Raw genomic sequence first — 24,646 nt, 5'->3', positions numbered from 1 at the left:
TCCATGGTTGACTGTCAAGGTGTCACCTGTGTGGGACTAGGTCCCGAATTACAACTCTGGATGTGATCCAGTGAGGTGATAATGAGGCCGCTCCTCTGGAGTACAGACGCCTTGTGCAGCCACCCCTAACCTGGAGAACAGACGCTGCATAAAGGATTCCAGTGGCATTTCCTCCACTGTGGGGACCATCACCCCACCCAAAGGGGCTCATTCGCCTGAAGCCGTTGGCCCCCTTAGGGAGTCAGGTTATTTCCCGCCGCCCAACACTTGGCGTTGGCAATTTTACAGCTGGGTGCCAGACCAGCAAACCCTCCTCCTTTCTCATTCCGGACTTGGGACCGGACAATGTGTTTATTGTATTTGTACATACAACTTAGATTTAAGCATTAGAATAAGTTCCATAGTCAAATTCCAAGTCTTAAAGAAGACAGTTTTATACCCACGTACAAAATAACACCTATTCAATTTTACATTTAGTATGGCCATTTTGGACACATTCAGATATGTTGTTTCCTCACGGCATCTCCCTTTAGACGGAGTAATGTCAATTATTGCCTAACATATATGTAAAGGTACAAACTATGCTCAGCTGATGATGACCAGATACGTCGAAACCGGTACTGTAAGATAATTTTTTTTTTACAATAAATCCTTTCTTATCTGTATACTAGCAATTGTACCCGTGCTTCGCTACGGTATTTCAGATTGTATATGGATATCGAAGTAAATTACTGTACTGTACAGGAAGTGAATAGTAATTTTTAAATTGCATGTAAATTGGCGTTATCCGAGAAAAAGCATAGGGAGGTCCGCAGATGATGTTTCCAATGTAAAGTGCGAGTTGTGGAGTTGTGATGATAACGACAGGTGCACTTCTCTACCACAATTCATTATGTTTTAGAAACATTGAATAGGGTGAAATTGGTGTAAGATTTTCACACAGTGCATTACTTTTCAGATACTTATGCGACAGCTTCAAACATAGAAGAATTTGGCTCACATATGGCTACTGGGTGGGCCAATATTCGTGTAGAATTTGATGATCCCATCTTTCCTATAAGTGAATCAAACCATCAATTATACGTGTACAAATTGCAAAATTTAGGTAAACCATAAATAGAGAAAAATTTAATGTATAAAGGATAGAGATACGACAAAAGGTCATAGGACCGAAGTTGTAGATCACTCCAAATTGAACAGAGACTGTGCCATCCGTTTTGTGATACGACTTACCGTTTAGCCACGAAATACATCGAAAGGAAGGACTGCACCGTCATTAAAATTGCCTCCATATTTCGATATTTTTTGGGGGTAAAAAATAAAATTTTTAAACTTCTCGTAAATTTTCCGTCGGTTACATGCTAAAAGCTATAATTTTGCAAAATTTCAATTTTCTAACTCGTCTGGGAGATTGTGCTGTGATCTTGATATGGGAGAGAGGGTTAAAGATCAGGACTTTCAGGAAACTTTTAAGCCCATAAAACCTGTAGGTTCTGGATAAATATCACCGACTGTGTTCTTATGCAGGTTTGAAACTCCCAGCACGTACCCCTCATAATTCTCATAATTCTCTGAGAATTTGAGATTTTTCTAGGGATCCTGAAGTCATCAGCTTGTCTGGTACCAAGTTTTTTTTTTTTTGCTATGGGCTTTACGTCGCACCGACACAGATAGGTCTTATGGCGACGATGGGATATGAAAGGCCTAGGAGTTGGAAGGAAGCGGCCGTGGCCTTAATTAAGGTACAGCCCCAGCATTTGCCTGGTGTGAAAATGGAAAACCATCTTCAGGGCTGCCGATAGTGGGATTCGAACCTACTATCCCCCGGATGCAAGCTCACAGCCGCGCGCCTCTACGCGCACGGCCAACTCGCCCGGTGGTACCAAGTTTTAAATTTCTAAGATGCCTAGAACGGTCTCACTAATTCACGTCTGTTTTAATTTTTATGCCTTGATTATTTATATGTAGATTGCGCCAAACAGACTTCCATTTATTAGTGTGGATTATATTTCACCCGCTTCCCTAGTGGTTCTAGGGGCGTCTTACTCCCACAGTACGTTTTCCAGGTAGTAAGTCATACTTGAAAGTCATACTGGAACATACAGACGTCCATTATCTCTGCCATTTCTGAAAATTTATGTTTTCACCGTTTCTCACACCCTATGCCAAAGTTATACTTTGAAAATCCGGAATGTTACTATTCATCTCAGCGATCCCGAAAAGTATGGATTCAACACTACTTTCGATGATTTGTGTATCTCAGTCCCCTTGCCCCCCTCCCCGCCCCTAAGGGTTTCTGGGGTGTTTCACCCCCATGTGGTTTGTCTCCTGATACTAAAAATTTGGAGTGTCACTATTCATCTCAGCGACCCTGAAAACTACCGTATGTATGTATTCGACACTATTTTCTATTATTTCTAAATATCACTTTCCCATCGCCCCCCACCACGAAGGGGACTGAACTTGGACTTTATAAAAAATTCCGGAGTGTCACTGTTCATCAAAGCGACCCCGAAAAGTATGTATTCGATACTATTTTAGATGATTTTTATATCTCAGCCCCCTTGCCCCCCCCCTGCCCCCCCGCACTCACCCTACGGGTTCCTGGGCTGCCTTACCCCCACGTGGTTTGTCTCCTGATACTAAAAAATCCGGAGTGTACAATTCACCTCGGCGACCCCGAAAACTATGTATTCCACACTATTTTCGTTTAATTTAATATATCACTCCCCCCTGCCCCCACCCCAAACGGGGCTGAACTTAACAAAAATCCGGAGTGTCACTATTCATCTCAGCGACCCCAAAAAGTATGGATTCGACACTATTTTCGTTAATTTATCTAACCCCCCCCTAAGGGCTCCTGGGCTGTCTTACCCCCACGTGGTTTGTCTCCTGATACTAAAAATCCAGAGTATACAATTCACCTCGGCGACCCCCGAAAACTATGTATTCGACATTATTTTCGTTTAGTTTTATATATCCCTCCCCCCTCGCCCCCCATGCGAAAGGGAGCTGAACTTTGACTTTAAAAAATTCAGGAGTGTCACTGTTCATCTCAGCGATCTCAAAAACTGTGGATTCGGCACTTTTTTCGATTATTTTTATACCTTGCCACCCTGACCCCCCACCCCGAAGGGAACTACGGATGGCTTACTCTCACAGTGCTCGCCTCCAGATAGTAAGTCATAAGTGTACCAAGTTTGGATGAAATTGCTCCAGTGGTTTAGGAGGAGATGTGTCATTTACACGCACGCACGCACACGCGCGCGCATACATGCATACATCCATTTTTATGCTTGCTTTATTATTACATAGAGAAATTTTATTTTGAACACTGGAGACATCTAAATTAAACTGTATATCCGAAGAAATTATTCGAATCCGAGGAATGAATATTACTTCGCTCGCGGCATGCCCAATCATGAGAATGGCTTCAATAATATTAGTCATCAGTTCCAGAGTCGTGTTCATTGCAAAGGGCAGGATTCTTATTCTTAAGAAGGATAATTGGTGCCAAAATCGTCCGCTCTAAGATGTTTGAGGGTACTCCAGGTGACTCAAAGTCTTTCGAAGCTCTGCAGTGTAGTCAATAGACTTGTAACTGTGTAGAACATCGGGTAATTCTTGTAAAAGTTGCTTGTTGAAAGAAATGAATGACATGATAGATAGCAAGAATGAAGAGGATGAAACCCGGCATTGGATTGTCATATCCCAAAGCAAGTTTTCCGGATGGTTTTTCGTTCATAACTCACCAACGAAAGCGAAAATGAAAATTCCGGCTTCGAGGTGCATTCGGACCCCCTCCCATCTACCTATGTTCAAAATTACAGATCTCTGCATGCTGTAGATTTTGCTGGGCATCGCGCACAGACACACAGTTCCTTTTATAATTATAGATCAGCAGTTGTTAACTTGTTAGAAATAAAGGCTGAAGCAAACAATCACTTAATTTTAATATTATATACTGAAATTAAGTAAGAATGTGATTCACCTCAAGATATGACAGAATACATCGCTGATTTCAGAGGATAGTTTATATTTTCTTGCATCTAGTTAAATGTTGGAATATTCCCATGTAAATTCGTAGCAAGGTGGTTATAATTTCTCTATGTGCGCTTGAAATGATTTCATGATTTATATATGGTTAGGTTAAGTGACGCTGTTTGAAGAAGAAAACTGAAACGTTTGCCACAGAGGCCTATGGAGTGATTCTATAATTTTTTCAGATTGAAATTATACACTTTCACGTAGTATCGGATTTTGAAAAATAACAAACGAGTAAGCCGTAGTGTAGATATCATCTGCGAAAATGCAATTTTTGAACAAAATGGTTGCCGTTTCATACCAATTTTTAATGTGTATGGATTCCCCCCCGACATTTACGAAAAATCGGATATAACGGCAATCCGCTATAACGAGTAAATTTTTCGCTGTTATGAATTCTCGCTATAACAGACTTTTACTGTATAATAACATCCATATCACCAGTAATGTTCTGGCCAGGTTGTTAACAGAGAACCTAGAGCTTACTCCTTTAGTATACGTTTCAGTTTGGTTTTGAAGAGATGATGGGGAATGTAGACGTCAACTTCATGCAGGCATTTGCTGTTGTAGGAAGGTGATAAAATAAGGAGCGTTGCTGGAGTGTTGGGCGAACACGAAGAATATAGAATAGTGGTCTATTTTGTATCCTACATGGATGAACATGTAACAGGAAATGAGGCAACAAAGATGTGCATTTAAGAGTACCATTACTAATTCTCGTGCACTGTAAACATTTACTCTGGTCCAAAATGTTGATATATGACAAAATTTGTTTGGTGCTATACTGTCTCAGGTCGGGTTTACGGGCTTTTACAATGTATACAAAGAATGAGAATACATGGTTAATTTTATTGACATTTGTGGGGGCAGCCGATGACCAGGTAGGGAGCAAAAATCAATTATAGGAAGAACATACGTACAGAAGTATAATATAAGAGCATTTAAGTCACAAATTTCAGTAAATCTGAACAACAGTCCAAAAGAAATCATGGCATGCGATTTGATGCTTAAACTGAAACCTCTCAGCTTAGTCAACTATTGGGGTTTTGGAAATGTTCAATTCTTCAAGGAATCTTGGGGTATCAGGTTCTCTGGTCAGAGATGATACGAGTACCAGCTGAATGTAAAAAAAATGTTAATCCCCATCTACGATTCAATAAGGTGCTATGTAAAATATTTTCATTAGAGTGAACGCTGGATGAACGAAGATTTTGTTAGAATGTAAAGAAATAAAATGTCTTTTCATCAACATATGACCAGTTGTCCAAATTTACTTTGAAAATGTATCTCCACTTGCTGTGTATTGTGAAATATAAACTGTATACAGACAAAACCACTGTCTGAAAGCATCATTACAGTATTCTTACTCGGAATGTGGAAGTAATGTAATATGTGATGAGACAGAGAACTATCTGGACCCTGCTGGAATTTTTTTAAATTGTAATAATTTTTTTTAGGTAAACATCAAGATTATATGGAACTGTAAATGAACACTGGAAGATACGAGAATTGTTGTGAAGTGACTTTTTTTTTGGTATGTAAATTTTCGGGATTTGATAATTTAAATTAATGTCAGCAAGCAAAGACACTTGAAGAATTATTTGAAATTTTTTTTTTTTTTGTAATTATAGATATCAAAATTTGTAATATGATGAAAATGTAAATGTAAAGGTGCTTTACTTTGGAAGAGCCTATACTGCACGCGCAGTTATGGGTGTTGAAATAGGTGTTGCAATAGGAAATCTTGAAGTTGCTAACTATCTTAATATGACCATATATGGTAATGCAATTTCATTCGCTAGAACGAGATTTCCTATTGGAAAAAATAAAGGGAATCTAGTGGAAATTGTTTCCCATTGGTCGGTTGTGATCAGGCCATTTCCGGACTTTCTGCCGGCTTCAGTATTTTCATGCGTGTGCTCGGCGTCATTTACATCCGACCCCCATAGCGAGCGCAAGCTCGAGGGCTTCCCTCGGGAACTCCTGTCTTTCCGCGGTAAGTTTTATTTCAATGTTAATCTGTATGTTTTCTGGTTTCATTTAATTTAATGTAATCATTTTGATATTTCGGTATTTCCTTGCTTAATGTCCTTTTTAAAATTGAACGTGTCCGAGTTCGCCCCAGATTCCCGCTGTTAATCATTTCAAGTCTTTCACCTTTTTTTAAAAATTCAACAATCCATTTATTTGTGTTTTTGGATTCGTAATTGTATCAGTTTGTCACAAGTGTTAAGTATCAGCTGCTTTGTGTTTTAACTTTGTTTTGTAAATTTTCGTTTGTTATTTTTTAATATAGTTGAGCTAGATGGTGTTTCCTGTAAGTCTTTTCTCCCCCATAATGTCATACGTTCCCATGGACCTCGTAGGTATTCCAAGCACCTTCCACTCTCCTCTCTTAGTTGTCATTTTTAGGCCTGTAAGTGTTCCCTTGTATTTAAATTAATTTTGCGTATCGAAAGATACTCGTCACGTTTCCATGTTCTAATGTGAATTCACCGCCACTGCGTCATTTACTATTTCCTTATTCATATTATTAAGTGTCTATTATTTACAACTATTCCTATATTCATATTTTATTACCGCATTATTATTATTATTATTATTATTATTATTATTATTATTATTATTATTATTATTATTATTATTATTATTATGTGTAAGTGTAATTGTCCCGATTACGGTTACATTTGTTACCAGAGCGTGTGTTATGAAAGGAGCTGAGGCCTACAATGATCATTCTCGGCTAACTTTTATAAAATTAATTTTAAGTCTTAGGTTGAATATAGCTTGTAAGTGTTATGTGTGTATTCTTAATTCCCGCTTCTTGTTTTTCATGATTCTTGCGCGAGTTTTACGCACCACATGTTTTTTGTTCTGCGTTGTGCAGTCTTGTGTTGCTGTATTTCGTATTTTGTACTTAATTGTTGGAAGAAATGGTGCGTCACTATTTGTAACAAGTTTTTTTGGTTTCGTTAATTTTAATAAATTTTCTTGTGTGGCAAAATTTCGCTTGACCACATGTTTTGTAGGAAAGCGATATCTTTACATTTCGCGTGCTGTGTTCGCTTTCTGGAAGTTTTCTTTGACAAATTTCAATATGTTTGATTATGTCAAGTTCTTTTTTGCGATACGTGTGTTTTGAGCGTAACATTTGTGGGATTACTTGTTTTAAGCTATGCTGTTAAATTATGCTAAGTGCTGTACTTCACGGCATGACTTAATGTTATCTCCTGAACAGCTGAGTTGCGTATGTGTTGAAAACAGATGATTGCTTGACTTACTCCGAGATTATGAGCGCTCAATTCTATCTTATAAAAGTTTCTCATGTCGTAATCTTCCTTTTCTTCCAGGTACGTAAATTGTAGTGCGTTTTTGTCATGTTTTAGCATGGAGTCTCTCTTGTTTTTCTGAAGTTTTTGTCTTAGTATATTTTCGGCTACAATTTTGAGGTTTTGTCGGAAATTTTCGTCTATTTCTTCGAGTGTTTTTTTTGTTCGTAAATCTCGTGTTTCGGCAAATTATTTTCTAATTTTGTTTCTTGTCGCCTGGTGTGTTATAATTGGGAGTATTCCACGTGTGTGATCTTCTAAAGTAATTTTTACGTTATGTTTTCGCTCGGTATGTACTTAAATTTTCGGTCATGTTGTGTTGTTTTTAGTCTTTTGCTGGATCTGGGTTCGTTTCTAAGTAGGTATGTGGCTATTTTGGGGACAGTTCCCCACCAGCTGCTAAATTCGAAAGTTTCCTAGTTTGTCTTGTGCTTTTCCATCGTGTAAGTGTCTGTTTCCTTGTCACGTATATTTATTTACCTGTGTGTTCCTATACTTGCTAGGAGGGTACTACGTTGACTGCGATAGTCTTGTAGGGTGAAACGTGCTCACCATATTATTAGACCAGCATTGAGGCTGAGGCCCATTTTGGGCAAATTTGACAGGTTACGGATCTGCACTTGTGCTCGTGACAGGTTTGAAATCTAGTGTATCTGATATGAGATTTCTCGTAATCATTTTCTTGGTATTAGGTGCCTAGATGGAAAATTATGTCTCTTTGATTGTAAGAATAAATACTAGGAAGATTTTCTGCAAATGTTCCGTGTCCTTATACTGAGCTATAAATTGTTATTAAATTCATAGTAGGTCTGCAGGTTGTCAAGATTTTCCTTTCTGTTATTTTAAATTTGTCACTAGTGAAATTTTGAAGGTATCGTGATTTAGCTAAGCCACTCAGTTAATTTTTCTGCTTGTAATCATTTTGATATTTCGGTATTTCCTTGCTTAATGTCCTTTTTAAAATTTAACGTGATATTTTGATATGGGGAGAAGACGACAGGAAGGTTCAAGAACAGTTGAATGTGGTGAATGGGAAGATCGAAGAATGTGGATTGAAAATAAGTGTAGAAAAGAGTAAAACTCTTGTTATGACTAGAGGGGAGAAAGAAGGGAAAGGTCAGATCAGACTTGCAGACAAGCCCCTGGAAGTAGTGGAAACGTTTAAATACCTGGGGAGTGAATTAATGGAGAATGCTCGACTGGATGCTGAGATTAGTAAAAGGATTCAAGCTGGAAGTTGTTTCTATCATAGTGTAAGAAACATGTTATGGGACAAAGATGTGCCAACGGAAGCAAAGGATAGTATGTACAAGATGTATTACGTACCCATAACAACTTACGGAGCAGAAACTTGGACAATGACAAAGAAGGACGAAAGTCGAATACATGCAGCCGAAATGAAGTTCTTGAGGAGTATGATACAGAAGAGTAGAAGAGACAAAATAAGGAATGAGAAAATCCGGGAAGAAATTGGAGTGGAAAAAATGAATGATAGAATAGAGAAGAGCCGACTAAGATGGTTTGGGCACATAAAGCGAATGAGCGACAAAAGAATGCCAAAAAAGGTGATGGAAATGCAAATCCAAGGAAGGAGAGGCTGTGGACGACCACGACTGAGATAGAAGGATACCATCCAACGCAGCATTATAGAAAGAAAAATGGACTGGGACACAGTGTTGGAGGAGGAGTGGTGGAAAGACCGAAGAAAGTGGAGAGGAACCATATTTGCCCCTACCCGGCTACAGCTGGATAAAGGGAAATGATGATGATGATGATGATGATGATGAATAATTTCAAGTCTTTCACCTTTTTTTAAAAATTCGACAATCCATTTATTTGTGTTTTTGGATTCGTAATTGTATCAGTTTGTCAAAAGCGTTAAGTATCAGCTGCTTTGTGATTTAACTTTGTTTTGTAAATTTTCGTTGTTATTTTTAATATAGTTGAGCTAGAGGGTGTTTCCTGTAAGTCTTTTCTCCCCCATAATGTCATACGTTCCCATGGACCTCGTAGGTGTTCCAAGTACCTTCCACTATCCTCTCTTAGTTGTCATTTTTAGGCCTGTAAGTGTTCCCTTGTATTTAAATTAATTTTGCGTATCAAAAGATACTCGTCACGTTTCCATGTTCTAATGTGCATTCACCGCCACTGCGTCATTTACTATTTCCTTGTTCATATTATTAGGTGTCTATTATTTACAACTATTCCTATATCATATTTTATTACCACATTATTATTATTTATTATTATTATTATTATTATTATTATTATTATTATTATTATTATTATTATTATTATTGTCCCAATTACGGTTACAGTTAGAATGTAAAGAAATAAAATGTCCTTTCATCAACATATGACCAGTTGTCCAAATTTACTTTGAAAACGTATCTCTACTTGCTGTGTGTTGTGAAATATAAACTGTATACAGACAAAACCAATGTCTGAAAGCATCATTACAGTATTCTTACACGGAATGTGGAAGTATGGGAAATGACATAAACATGGAATGTCTCAGCACACTGGATCACTTTAATTAACCCTTCGACTTGTCGATATCTTGGTAAGAACTGTCCCGAGCCTTGCGGCCCTCCCAGTATTTCTTTATGCGTGTTGATATTCTTGCACTTTCTTGTGTGGAGAATATTCTAGTTAGGATTCTTCTTTGTGAGTGTAAAGTGGAAAGACATATTTTTAAGTGCTGTGTTTACTTTTTTCTTATCCGTAGTGTCATCCGGTGTAAGGCCAATTTCTTTCAAATCCTCCCTAATTTCTTTTATCCATCTGCATCCAGTTGTAGTATTATTTGAAGCAAGATTGTACTGCATTAGCTGTTTCAGAAGTCGCGAATCTTGCATTCTCAGGATGTGGTCAAACTACTCTAGTCTTTTCTTGCGCATGGTATCGGTAATGGGTTCTAATTTCTGATAAACAATGTTATGTACTATTCGCCATTGCCCATCTTTTTGATAGCTTTTATTGATACAAGTTCTTCCAATTTGTCTCTCGATCTTCTGTAAATTGTCAGTTTTGGATTGTTCATTTAGATGGAATAATGTTTCTGCAGCATATGTGGCTTCTCGAATACCATCTACACTATACTGTCAAAATTTTACTGCTGACCAGGGGTCCAGGGAGAGTTGCAGCATGGAATTACCTTAACTAAGTGTACATGCACAGTACTCTATTTCAAAGTATGGAAATTTCTCATTAACTTGCACAATTTAGCGGAAGTGTTTTGTGGTTATATTTATAGGGACTACAACGACCGATCCTATAATGTAAAACTGGTCTGTTGACAGTCTCCTCATGTTCAGTTAACACTTTCAACACTATGCCCATACGGAATAGGGGCGAGCTGCTTTCCTGCTTCTGGACGGCGCCCGTATATGATACGGGCGTGATTTTCTTGTGTGTTTATATCCAGCTGCACGTATCACGTACGGTTCTCGTCCCCTGGTTGGAGGTAATAGTTCATCTAGTGACCACTAGAATGCAGCAGTTATCGGGAATTTCGAACTGAAACGATAAACAGGGTATTTTCTCTTTGCCGTGACCTCTACCCAAGCACTCAGTGCGCCGTGTGCTGCGCGCGCCAAATCTGTCACACTGTCAGCTGTGTTACTGTGTAAACATGTCTTCACGCCGGCTCAATGATAGTGATATTTTGGATATTTTATCGGGAGAAGCGGGTTCAGAGATGGATGAAAGTGATGATGACCCTGCTTATGAACCAGATAACGTATCAAGCGATAGTTCAGGTAAGATTTTTATTTATTACGCCACTTTGGTACATAAGTGTTTAGCTGTATTATTTTACTCTGAATAGAAATGATAGAAATACTTCGCCTACAGAAATTTGGGTTTATTTTTTGTTTAGATGAAGAGACACAGGCTGATGATTCATCTGTGCTGGAAACATATGCTAGATCATCTGAACCTGATGATGAATGGTCAGAAACAGAAACCTGTCTTTCAGTCGGCCTCTGGTTCTACTCAGTTTTGTGCAGGGAGTGAAGAAATGGATTGTTTCAGTAATATATCTCTTGTGGATTACATGAGAGTGATCAGTTCGCGGTTAGCAGCTAAAGGAGGAGGAGATATCTCAAGGCTGGAACATATTCCCTCCCCCAGTGTTGACAGGACTTTTGCTCGCCATTTTCCAGAAAAGGTTCCCCCAACGAACAATAAAGTGAATGCTACTCGTTATTGCAAGGTATGCTCAGACAGGGGCAAGAAGGAAAGTGGTAAGCGCGTCAGAAAAGAGAGTAGATGGTGGTGCAAGGACTGTGTATAGTCCAATGTTTTCAGGACTACCATATGAAAACAAACTATTCCTAAATGGGTAAATATTTTATTCCACTGCATTTGTGATTATTTGTGGCCTAAGTAGTCGCATTAAATGATTATTTTTTATTGTTTGAGCAAGCTTATTGTATAACCTCAATGTAAAAAAATTTTTCCGTACTATTTTTTTCATGTTTTTCATAAGACTAGTATAATTAAATTACTTCAGATATTCACTTGTTGATTAACATCTTTATTTTGGATGGATCCCACCTTCATATGGTACAAAAATCAGGCATGTAATATGTTTCGCTGTTCCATAATAACGTGTTAAAAATCAGCAAAAAGACCCAGTTCACAGCCAGGATCCATGTTAAAATATGGTAGAGTTGAAAGTGTTAACAAGGGTTTTTGTATGTCACTGATGTCAATACAGTACAACGAATATGATATTTATACACTGCAGGGTTAGAGTGCCCATGTACTGTGAGCATCTGAATTGTATGCCCTTTCAGTGTACATACAGTATAATTATTATTATTAGTCCATTATAAAATGATCAGTGCAAAAATGACCAACTTTTTCTCTAAATGAAACAGTTGAGTTACGTTACAGTTAATAAAAAATTCAGGTTCTCTGACAAGGTAGGCCTAAGTAAAAGGTTAGTTGGACTTGCATTATTTCATGCGTAGTATTGTTTACTTCTGTTTTTGTTCAGTTGCACAAAAATTCAATATGAACGAAAATAATTTCATGGACCCCAACATTTTGTTATAACAAAATTTGACTGTACCAAGTTTTAAGTTTATAGGGTGACTGTAAGTGCCTCATCAGATTGAGCCTATTTCCATTTTTATCCTTGTAGGCTATATTGCTGCACTTGGACATATATTTAGTCGTCTTATGTCCTCAATGTTTAAAAAATTCTCTGAACACTTTCTCATGGTTTAATGTAAAAATTAATTTGGTCATTTTGGAAACTATTAAGCTATGAAAACTGCAGGTCGTAGCTCTAGAAAGTAGTTTCTGCTGGGTGAAAAGTTTACATCTTGATTACTTATGCTCTTTGGCTTCTGAGGACCTGTTCTGAACACTTCAGCTCAGCCCACTTGGGTAGTTCTGGTAATTTTCTAGCTTTCTAGGGATCTTGAAGGTACCGAGTCTTAAATTTCTTACGTACCAGGAAGTGCCTCAAAAACACATATCCACATTTCGACCTACTGTACATTTATTGGTGTAGATGAGATTGAGGTGATAACAGTACAGCAATTCTAGGTTGCATATTATGTTTTGTGGGTTACTGAATACTGAGTATTGCCAGGCTGAGTGGCTCAGACGGTTGAGGCGCTGACGTTCTGACCCCAACTAGGTTCGATCCTGGCTCAATCCGGTGGTATCTGAAGGTGTTCAAATACGTTAGCCTCGTGTTGGTAGATTTACTGGCACATAAAAGAACTCCCACAGGACAAAATTCCGGTACCTTGGCGTCTCCGAAAACTGTCAAAAAGTAGTTAGTGGGAAGTAAAAACCAATAACAGTATTTATTATTAGTATTATTAGTATTAGTATTATTCATGAATATCAAAGGAGTTAATGTTATTACTGGCATATGGTACTGACAAATACAGTGCTGATGGTCAAAAATGACCCAAGCTCTTAATCCAAAAAAATAATGTAAGGAAATTAACAATAACCAGTTAAAACAGACTTTTGAGGAAGGCTATGAGTAATATCTAACTGAACACTGCTCACAATGCTCAAGTGCCCTCATAATGGAATGAATGAATGCTACCTTCTTGCCATACTTCTGCTCAATCTCATTTTTCATTTTGAAGAATGACTCTTCCAGATGTTCATGGAATGGCAGGAGAGAAGGAGGAGCTCGTTGACGGTGTAGGGCAATTCCTATCTCCAGTAGTGGAATCTGTGAAGCAATCAAATCCTGCAGCTTGGTAACCAGGGCAGCATCATCAGGATGAGCAGCTAAATAGTCAGTAGTGAAGAAAGCCTGGAACACATTTCATTTCCAGAAAATTTAGTTTAAATTATGCAAAAAGCACGTGAAATATAAACATAGTGAAGAAGAAAACTCAAGCAAGTTTTTATAAGATTTTATACTAAAATCATATTTATTATTCTGTTGAAGTCTTCCTCAGTAAATTGTATCAATAAGTTGATAATCCAATAATATCTTCACATTATAAATTTAGCCAAGGAGCTGGACAATAAGCCTGTTAATTTTGTTAAATTTTCCAATCTTTGGTCCTCTGAATGTTTTTGTTGATGTGACAGCATTTTCAGACTTTTCTTCATCTTTCCACCAACATCATATGTTACTCTCTGAAATACTAAACATTTTCAAAGCCTATACATTAGTGGTTATGTTTTGCCACCCCTGAAACCTGCAATTTAAATTTTATATCATAATTCTCCTCTTTCCTTTATTTAATTGAAATTATGAAGACGCTCTCCTTTCCACATGATCCATCATTATAATCATCATCACCATCATCACCACCACCATTCCCAACTCCAGTTTTCCGGGTGAGGTGTACAAGCACTTGCCACTTCTGTTCCTGTTGCAATTTACAAACTTCATCATATAGGTCCGTATTGATACAGCTCAATCAAGAACTAGTATTATACTCCGCATGGCTTTACTTGTAAATTGACGTTTCACAAAATAAATGAGACTCGCCTTTGCTCTGTTACCGGCATGCTACTGCCACGAGAACAGCTGATGCAATATGACCGCGGTAAGCAGCCTTCGTAAAATGTAACACCGTACTCAGAAAAGCTAATGAATGGCGATTGGAAAGAAATTCACAAAAACTACACTTACTAACAACATCCGACACAATACATTATTAAGAATAAATGACAATGAGGAAATAACACATCACTCACCATTAATAGCTGGCAAAGGAAGAGGTTATGGCCTACAAAGCGAACATTCCCTCAAGTGTCATTTTCTTGCCACTCGTCTTTCCCGAAGTTCACTGAGACATTCTTAACACGCACGAAATAAGTACACTAACCAATACACGGACGTAAATAAAACTACAGCTATTTTATATACTGAACTACTAAACCTGTATTTTACTAACTTACGCTATGCTAAACTGTAAACTTCATCATACTGGAGAGATAAAGACTAATATGAAAACACTAATTACTGAAGAAAAATGCAAAAGATCGTGAACCGTACTGAATACCATGCATGCTGTGCGAGATAGGTTAACCATGTGGTGAATGTAAATATTACAGTTAGCAACTAGGTTTTGAGATCCCACTCTGTTGATATAAGTCGATATGAATGGCAGCTTGGGATTGGTTGGATGTCCATGTTTCAACGCATAACCACCAGACAGAACCAAAATCGTCCAAAACATCAATTTAGAAGTAAAGCAATGCGGAGTATAGGTTTAATGGTCGACCCTATCAATACACTTCACTTTACAGGTGAGAACATATTCAATATTAAAATATGTTATACATTCTTTGGTACATGTTTCATCTACTTTAAGACTTCTTCAGCCATAGCATCTCATATCTAATTAAAATACATAATTATTACTGACTAATAATTTAAAATGGATAAACCAATGTCCTTTCTGAAATGTTTAAAAATACACTAAAAACAAAACATACATTCCATAAAACTGTCCATTACTTTCTTACAAGAATTCTTCTACATGTTAAAACTTGATTTTAAATACTATTTCTTGAGATTTGACATACGGTAGCTTCAGTGTACTAACTACGGTAGAATTTGAACTTTGGCCTCGGAAATGGGAGAATGGGACCTTATCATCAACTGAAGAATATTGAAGCTTTAAATCTAATGAATTTTTTTTCAAAAGACAAGGTCTGGAAAGGAAAAGATATATATATATTAGTGGGTTTGAACTCTCAGAAATTAAAAAATAGGGCCGCTTATTTTAGGATGGTTTATTGAGCCTTTAATTTGCCTTTATCTTGTATGGAAAGAAATAAAGAATTATGTTTTATACAGAAGATAGGCAATATGAATGGGTTCAGTGTTAATACTATTAATAAAATTATAAGTAAATTCACAGAGGCTTGCAGACTGAACGCTGAAAGGCATAACAGTCTACAATGATAATGTATGTATGTATGTAAGTAAAAAGAAAGAACAACATAAGACTTACACCAGAGAATTGCAAGAATTCAAAGTACGCTACCTTTATGTTTACAAACTCAGGGATTTTCCAAATCACAAAATTATTTAAGAAACACGACTATCAGGTTTCATTTTCAACGAAGAACAATAATGATAATTTATTTTACAACCATAATAGTGTAAATTACAGTGAAGAAAATTACTTACGTAGGTTCAGGAATTTACAAACTTAAGTGCGATCAATACTTTGTCATTTACGTCGGACAAACAGGTAGGAGCTTTCAAACTAGGTATCAGGAACACGCCAATGCTAATAGACACAAGAAGTATTCCGCTATGAGTGTCCATATGGGAGATGCTGTTCACCAATATACCGATATAAATCGAGATTTGACCATATTAAAAATGGTAAGCAAAGGGAACCTGATGAGTATATATGAAAATATATATATAAGATTGGACCTTAGTTATAATATGAACAATAATTTGAGCGACTTACAAGATAATAAAAAACTGTTATACCTCCACTAAAACAAACAACCGTTCTATATATAGGGGGAACAGTTCCCCCTTCCCTTACTAATAGCGCTGCTCCTCCTCCTACTGCCCCCAGCCAAGTTCTACCAGGCGAGAGGAAACATAATTATAACACCAATTTACCAATTACCAATTTTGAGGGAAAGTTTCTGTGTTATGTAATCGTATAAAAAACTCATTTTTTAATTTCTGAGCGTTCAAACCCCCTAATATTTATATATATATCTTTTTCTATCCAGACACTGTCTTTTGAAAAAAAAATCGTTAGATTTAAAGCTTCAGTATTCTTCAGTTGATGATAAGGTCTCCTCCTCCCATTTCAGAGGCCAAAGTTCAAATTCTACCTTAATCAGTACACTGAAGCTACCATATGTCAAATCTCAAGAAATATTATTTAGAATCAAGTTTCAACATGTAGAAGAATTTTTGTTAGAAACTGATGGACAGTTTTATGGAAAAACAGTATGTATTGTTTTTAGTGTATATTTAAACATTTCAGAAAGGACATGGGTTCATCCATTTTAAATTATTAGACAGTAATAATTATACATTTTATTTAGATATGAGACGCTATGGCTGAAGAAGTCTTAAATTAGATAAAACGTACCAAAGAATGTATAACATATTTTAACAATGAATGCGTACTCACCTGTAAAGTGAAGTGTATTGATTGGGTGGACCATTAAACCTAATACTAGTTCTTAACTTCTGTTTCTGTCGGACTATAGTTTCTGTTCGTCTATGCCCTCCCACTTTACATTCCTCTTGTTGACCTCTGACTTCACTGTGTCTATCGATCAATTCCTTGGCCTCCCAATTGGTCTCTTCCCTGTCATTTCTATGTCAAAGTAATTCCTTGCTGTTCCATCACAGCTGGAATAGTGACCAGAACCAACCAAAACTGAGTGCACTAATGCAGTCACTGCAGAAGATGGCTGAATTGCTCTAAGACACCTATCAAGAAATGCAATAAGAATATAAATTTTAAAACGCAGGGAATCCCAGTAAGATTTTCCACTGACAACAGTTGGTAGGAGCTCTATCCAATAGCAGTTCCAGCATTTGTCATGTGTGGTACTGTAGGGTATGTTAGCATGCTCAGTCGTTGCAGGCCTGAAGCAGCTGGTCTGACGTCAAATGGCAGAAACAAAGAGACCCCCTGAACACAATGACTTCAAAAGTAGTTATTTAATATAATAAAATAAAGCACATCCAATACACAAACACTCAACATGACAGCAAGATTCCTTCTATTTTTTACCTTCCTTTATTATTTGGTTATGGGTATATGTAGTAAGTCTCTGCAAGTCTGGTACTGCATAAATTCCCATTAGGTCTACTTGAGTTTTAAGGGTTATGTTATATTCAAGAACATAATTTCAGATGCAAGTATTGATTCTCAAAAGTTCTTGAATGCATTGTATTAGTTTCTGCCTGTACACAAAAAAAAGTTTAGTTGTGACGTTGAGCTTACTGCAAAACATGTGGTAAGACTCTCTGCACAAGCCAGTACAGCTGGGGAATGACACAAACTTTTTTAAATGTTAGGCTGCACATAGTTTTTTTACAAGAACATTTTAATGTAAAATCACCCCATCTTATATTTGGGCTAATATGGTATTTATTACGAGTACTTCTCTCCCAAAGGCTAGTTGTTTAGTTATACGAGGACTGGGGCAAAAGTCATGGCAACTATTTTTTTTCTTGTAGATGTGTGAACGGATCACAAACGTATGTGTCATGTGGAAGTTCTGCAGGCATAGTGTGTATGCAGAACAACATATGGCTCTGTGATAGCTGGTAGTAGCGCAGCGAGGGCTGTGAAATCAGTTAGTTGGCGAGTGTCGTGCAAGATGGTAGTAACCCGTGTTGAGCAGCGTGCTTACATCAAGATAGTCGTTCTCCGAGGGAGACATGCGATGGAACGTCACAGTGAATTAGTGGAAGCCCTTGGGAATAATGCTCTGCCATACCGTACAGTAGCACAGTGGGTAGGAAAGTTTCAGCAAGGACGCGTGTCAACCAGTGATAAGCAACATTCAGGATGACCTGTCAGTGTGTAGACCGACGTGGCATGTGCTGTCATTGAGCAGCTCCTGGATGAAGACAGATGATGGACGCTACTAGAGTTAGAGAGGGCAAGTGGCATTGAGAAACGCACCGTCCACAGAATATTGTGTAATGAGCTGCAACTGCGCAAAATTGCATCGCGGTGTGTACCACATACATTGACGGAAGTTCAAAGGTGGGTGCGCTAGGCAATATGCTCCGATCACCTTGCACGCTGGCAACAGGACGGCGATCAATTCTTGCCACGAATAATTGCCATCGATGAATTTTGGGCCAGGGCATACGAACCAGAACCAAAACGTCAGTCCGCGGAGTAACGACATGCTGGATCACCAAGGAGGCAGAAGGTTTGTCAGAATCCTTCCCCAGTCAAATTGATGGTGATTGTCGCGTATCATGTCAGGGTGTCATTGTTTGCCACTTTGTTCCACATGGCAGAACAGTGACCGCACAGTACTACAAGGACTTCCTGGTGCGACAGGTACGACGTGGTGTTCGGGAGAAACATCCTGATCTTGTGGACAGTGCAATAATCCTGCACGACAATGCAAAACCACATAAAGCAGAGTGTGTAGGGCAGCTACTGCGACGTTGCGGATGGGAAGAATTGGAGCACCCACCGTACTCTCCCGACATTTCGCCCTGTGACTTTGATCTCATACGAAAGATTAAGGAACCACTACGTGGTAGGCGGTTTGCAACACGACAGGACATTGCTAAGGCTGTGCGCCAATAGGTGACCCAATTCACACATGGTGCGGCAAATGCTGAGGCAGATGGTATTCAGCGCCTTCCACATCGTTGGCAGCGTGTGGTGTCAGTAGCAGGGGACTACTTTGAGGGTCTTCAGGCCCAGATTTGTCAACTTTATGTGTACTGTGTTGTCATTCTTTTCACTGGGAAGGCCATATTTCCCTGTATACTACCGTAATAAATGAGTGTGTTATGATATTTCAGTGCTATTCATTGTCCACACATGTAGTTAACACCTTGGCCTTTCGTCTGTATGTGTCACATTTTCCAACCGGACTGGTATCTTCAAGAAAAAAAAAGTTGCCATAACTTTTGCCCTAACCCTCGTATCATGCTAAATTTTACTCAGTAGGCCTATTAACTTAAGTCAGCTTCCACTCGGTCTGTTATGGTATTTGTCTTTGATGAAACAAGTCTTGAATGTTTTCGCTCACATAAATAGGTCACTGAAAAGGGCATCAAGAACTACACTGCCCTCTCAGCTTGGGGGTATTCAAATCCTCCTTTAATCCAAAAGTCAGAAAGAGGATATTTATAAAATACATTTTTCAGTGCAGTATTGCATGGAAGTTCAATTAACTGTTCTTTATTTTTCATTCATCTATCAACAATACTGGCAAAGTTCACCTGCCAACAGGTGGCAGACTTATGAAGAATCTCCCATAAGATATTTAGAGGCCAGGCAACAGTTATTACAACTGGCTTTAAGCGGCACTGACACAGATATGTCTTATGATGATGGGATAGGAAAGGGTTAGGAATGGGGAGGAAGCGGCCTTGGCCTTAATTAAGGTACAGCCCCTGTATCTGCCTGGTGTGAAAGTGGGAAACCACAGAGAACCATCTTCAGGCCTGCCGACAGTAGGATTCAAACCCATTATCTCCTGAATGCCCCTAACTACACCCCCAACTCGCTTGGTAAAACTGTTATTTATTCTAAAAGTAACCCTTTCTAGTATCATTTAAGATTGTATTCCTATATTAAAATTTTTTTCAACCACCTTGCTGCATACCAAAGAACAACGCTTCAAGTAAGACCGCATACCACTGGTTGAAAAACAATGATCTAAATTAAAAGTATTAGAAATTTACCACTCTCGGGTACTCAAACCTGTGACAAAGCTATCAAGGTGTGCTCCAGCTTTGTCTAAAATGGATTTACTTTAATTTTAAAACAGTTCAACAGATCACTCTACAGACAACTATCCATTTTTTTGCTGCTTGTTTAACGTCGCATTAACACATCAAAGGTTTTCGACGTGGGAAGGATGGTAAAGGGCTAGGATTCGGAAGGTAACGGCCAAGGCCTTATTTAAGGTACAGCCCCAGCATTTGCATGGTGTGAAAATGGGAAACCACAAAAAACCATCTTCAGAGCTGCCAATGGTGGCATTCAAACCCACTATCTCCCGAATGCTATTAAAATTAATGAGTTGAAAAGTGATTCTTTTGAGCAACCTAGCAGAATCACTTTATACATCCATCCAGTGAGATATTCAAGTCCGAGTCTGCCAACATTAGAACAAGCATACTGTATAAGAGAAGCTATTCGTTATAGAGTCATTTCTAAGAATGGTGTCATCAGCATAAGACCTGCTTGTGTCAGTGCAACATAAAATAAATGTACGGAAAAAAAAAAAAAAATCTATGAACTGCACTTATCTTGACTGTATATCATAACGAAAATGGTACACCAATTTGGAACTGAAATACCAGTCATATCTTTATATAAAAATTATAACTGTAAAATTAATTAAAATACTTTAAGTTATTATATGACTATTTTAATGCAATTTGGAATATTATTGTCATACAATAAATTATTCACTAAAATTAGGTAACCCTAATAATAGGTGTTGTAATTAAAATGTTTTATAAATTGGTGAACATCCATTTCATACAGAGAAATTACACTGAATGATCAACAGATCACAAACTTACCACAGAAGAAGTAAAATGATTTTTGACAATTTGCTATTCATTAACTCTACTTATGAAGCCTTCATTAGAATATGTACCTTTTCATAATTATTAATTCCACCCATGACTGCAGGATCAACAATCCCGTTGAGTTTCATACTCAATGGGTTAAGTTGCAGCGCTGGGTCAGAGCGATGGGAAACAATCAGATCTTTCACGGTCTTGTTGGTAGTCTCCATGGTTTCGATGGCATTCTGCAATGGGCTCACTTGGTGGGTTTCGGAAGAAGTAACGGGAAACCAACGCAGGATACCAGGGAGGGGATAGGATGTTACAAGTACAGTACGTTCCAGCCAAAGGGTGGCAAACTCGTTGTCACTATCGCCAGCTACATCTCGCCGGTGAAACGGGCGTGAGAAGCGGAATTTCTGAACATCGTTCACCCTACAAACAACGAGAAAAGGCCAACCATTATATCTCTGTATGTCTAGTGATAGATCATGAGTAAAACAATAAGGGAAGAATGACTAAAAGGAAGATTACACAAGCTTTCAGTATCCATCCAGAACCTTAAGGCTTCTCTTCACATGAGGAATATTGTATTTCCATTTCAGACTTACAGAATACATCTGGATGAATAATTACATTGATAAACAATTTCAAGAACACAAGTTAAGCATAACATCACATTAACAAACATCCCAACTCTACCATCAATTACAAGTGATTTATTGAGAAGAAATACCGTCTGATATCCTGTTCTGTTGTTAGTAACACAATCAAAAAGAAGCTCGGAATTATGACGACTTTTAATCATGTGATCTTGTGAACCCCAAGAGAACAATTTTACATTTTGAAAAATCTGTTAAGAAGGAAGCCATACTTTTCAGTGCTGATTCAATTATTGTAACTTTTAAAGCTTTTTAATCTGTTGAACACTAATTATAACATCTATACCACTCTAACATACCTGTAAAAGAAAAACATACTATTAAACAATGTCACATTTCATTCTTGAAAGGACATCATCAAATTACATTTTTTAAATTGAAGAAAATGGTTTATAAACATTCATGCTTAAATTCTGTTTATACTAGAAAAATAGAACACATCTTAAGGAAGAATTTCATTCTTCGGGTTCCGTATTGAATCAAGATTCAAAATAAACACAGAAAATAATAAGATCCACCTTTTTCAATACTATATATTACGTGAAAATTTCTACATTTCTGTTAAATCATCACGTTTATAAACTTTTGGTATCGGTTTCGACAAAATTGTATGTCATCATCAGCCTAGGACAAATTATACAAAGACAATAAAGTACATTGATCGTGACTGTTTAACAGATAAAAATACGACAGATCAAAAGCTGATAATTCTTCTTCTTCTTCTTCTTCTTTTATGACCACATAGGATCACTTTAGTCAGTCCGTCGTTCAGGTCTCTTTGAAGGGATTGTTCGGGCTTTGCGGTCCTCCCAGTACTTCTTCAGACGCTCCGATCTTCGTGCCCTTTCCTCAGTTGAAAATGTGCGTGTTGTTGGTTTGTTTTGTGTAAGGGTAAAGCGGAGGTTTGTATTCTTGAGTTTTGTATTCAATTTTATCTTATTTTTGGTGTCTTCTGTTGTAAGGCCTATTTCCTTCAGATCCTCTCTTACTTCTCTGATCCATTTACATCCTGTTGTGGTATTTTTTGAGACGAGATTGTGTTGTACTAGTTGTTTCAGAAGTCTCGAGTCCTGCATCCTCATGATATGTCCAAAGAATCCCAGTCTCCTCTTACGCATAGTATCTGTAATGGGTTCTAGCTCTTTGTACACGACTTTGTTAGGTATTAACCGCCACTGTCCATCTTTCTGATATTTTTTGTTGATACAGGTTCTTCCAATCCTCCTTTCAATTTTCTGAAGTCTGTCAGTCTTTGATTGTTTATTCAGGTAAAAGAGTGTTTCTGCTGCATATGTAGCTTCCGGTTTTATAACTGTGTTGTAGTGTTTTATTTTTGTATTTATTGATAGACATTTCTTTTTGTAGATATCCCATGTTAATTTTTGTGCTTTAGCTAATCTATTTGTTCTTACTTGGATTGAGATTTTTTCATTTAAGTTATGTGTTATTACTTCTCCAAGATATTTAAACTGAGTTACTATTTTGATTTTATTACCATTTATGGTGACTTCTTTTAGCTGTGTTGGTTTTTGGGGCATAATTTCCGTTTTTTCAAATGATATTTTGAGGCCAATTTTATTTGCAATGTTTTGAAGTTCTGATATCTGGGTTTTTGCTTCTTTTATGTCCACTGCTAGTAATGCTAAATCGTCAGCAAAACCCAGGCAATTTGTTTTGATTTTTCGGCCAATCTTTATTTTGGGGGGAGATTTTCTAAACCATTCCCTCATTACCATTTCTAGAGCACAGTTAAATAATAGTGGTGAGAGCCCATCTCCCTGCCGTAGTCCAGTTTTAATTTCAAATGTCTCTGATGTTTCCCCCCTAAACTTCACTTTTGACTTGGTATTGGTGAGAGTCAATTTTATCATGTTTATTAATTTGGGGTGTAGTCCAAGGTGTCTTAAAATTTTAAACAGAGATTCTCTATGGATGCAATCATAAGCTTTCTTGAAATCTACAAATGTTATCACCATATCTCTGTTTCTTCTCCTGTTATAGTCCATTATCAACTTAAGACTCATGATCTGATCAGGACAGCTCCTCCAGGGTCTGAAACCTCCTTGATATTCTCCTAGTTCTTTCTCAAGTTGTAAACTTATCCTATTAAGGATGATTATTGAAAATATTTTGTATGTTATGTCTAGGAGAGAGATTCCCCTGTAGTTATTAGGGTCGGTTTTGTCCCCTTTTTTGTGCAGAGGATGAATGAGGGCTGTTGTCCAGTGTTCTGGTAGTTCTTCTTTAATCCAGATAGAGACAAGTTGTTGATGGAGGGCAACTTTTGCTGAGGTTCCTGCATATTTCCAGATTTCCGCAAAGGTCTGATCTTCTCCTGGCGCTTTGTAGTTTTTTAATTTATTCAGAGCTTGGTAGACTTCCTTTATTGTGGGGGGATTGATGTTTTCTGGTGATGTTTTTATCGGGGTGTTGGTGTCCAAATGAAGGAGTTCTGTAGGTTCCTCACAATTTAAAAGCTTGTTGAAATGTTTAGCCAGAATTTCTGCATTGTCTTTATTGTTATGGGCCAGCTTACCATCTTCATCCTTCATCAGTAGGGTCGGGGGTTCATATTTTTGGAGCTGCTTTCTGAAGGTTTTGTAGTAGTCCCTTGATTTAGTTTTACTGAACTGTTCTTCAATTATATTTTACTACAAAATATATAGTACAAAAACCAAATTTTCTTTTAACTTGTCATTCTTTTTAATTATAATTACTGTACACCTTATTATATAAATGACTTCCATTGTATTAATGACTATCAGCTTATATGTGTAAATATTATTTTAGTTTTAACATGTATATTTTCTATATTACTATTACGGTATTACTATAAGAGTCACGATCAATGTATTTTATTGTCTTTGTATAATTTGTCCCAGGTTGATGAT

General features: G+C 37.5%; 1 protein-coding gene across 1 annotated transcript in view; it reads right to left on the bottom strand.

The window, feature by feature from the left end:
- The window catches only part of mbc (myoblast city), a 413,292-nt gene that overhangs the window by 107,105 nt on the left and 281,541 nt on the right, over nucleotides 1–24,646 (bottom strand). The window contains exons 28-29 of the mRNA XM_068228569.1: nucleotides 21,183–21,528; nucleotides 13,453–13,668 (exon numbers count right to left, since the gene is read on the bottom strand). Coding sequence (XP_068084670.1) covers nucleotides 13,453–13,668; nucleotides 21,183–21,528 — 562 coding nt within the window. The remainder of the gene's footprint in view (nucleotides 1–13,452; nucleotides 13,669–21,182; nucleotides 21,529–24,646) is intronic.

The sequence above is a fragment of the Anabrus simplex genome, chromosome 7 (genome assembly GCF_040414725.1).
Source record: "Anabrus simplex isolate iqAnaSimp1 chromosome 7, ASM4041472v1, whole genome shotgun sequence".
In the NCBI taxonomy this organism is placed as follows: domain Eukaryota; kingdom Metazoa; phylum Arthropoda; class Insecta; order Orthoptera; family Tettigoniidae; genus Anabrus; species Anabrus simplex.
This window is presented reverse-complemented; position numbering and strand designations above follow the sequence as displayed.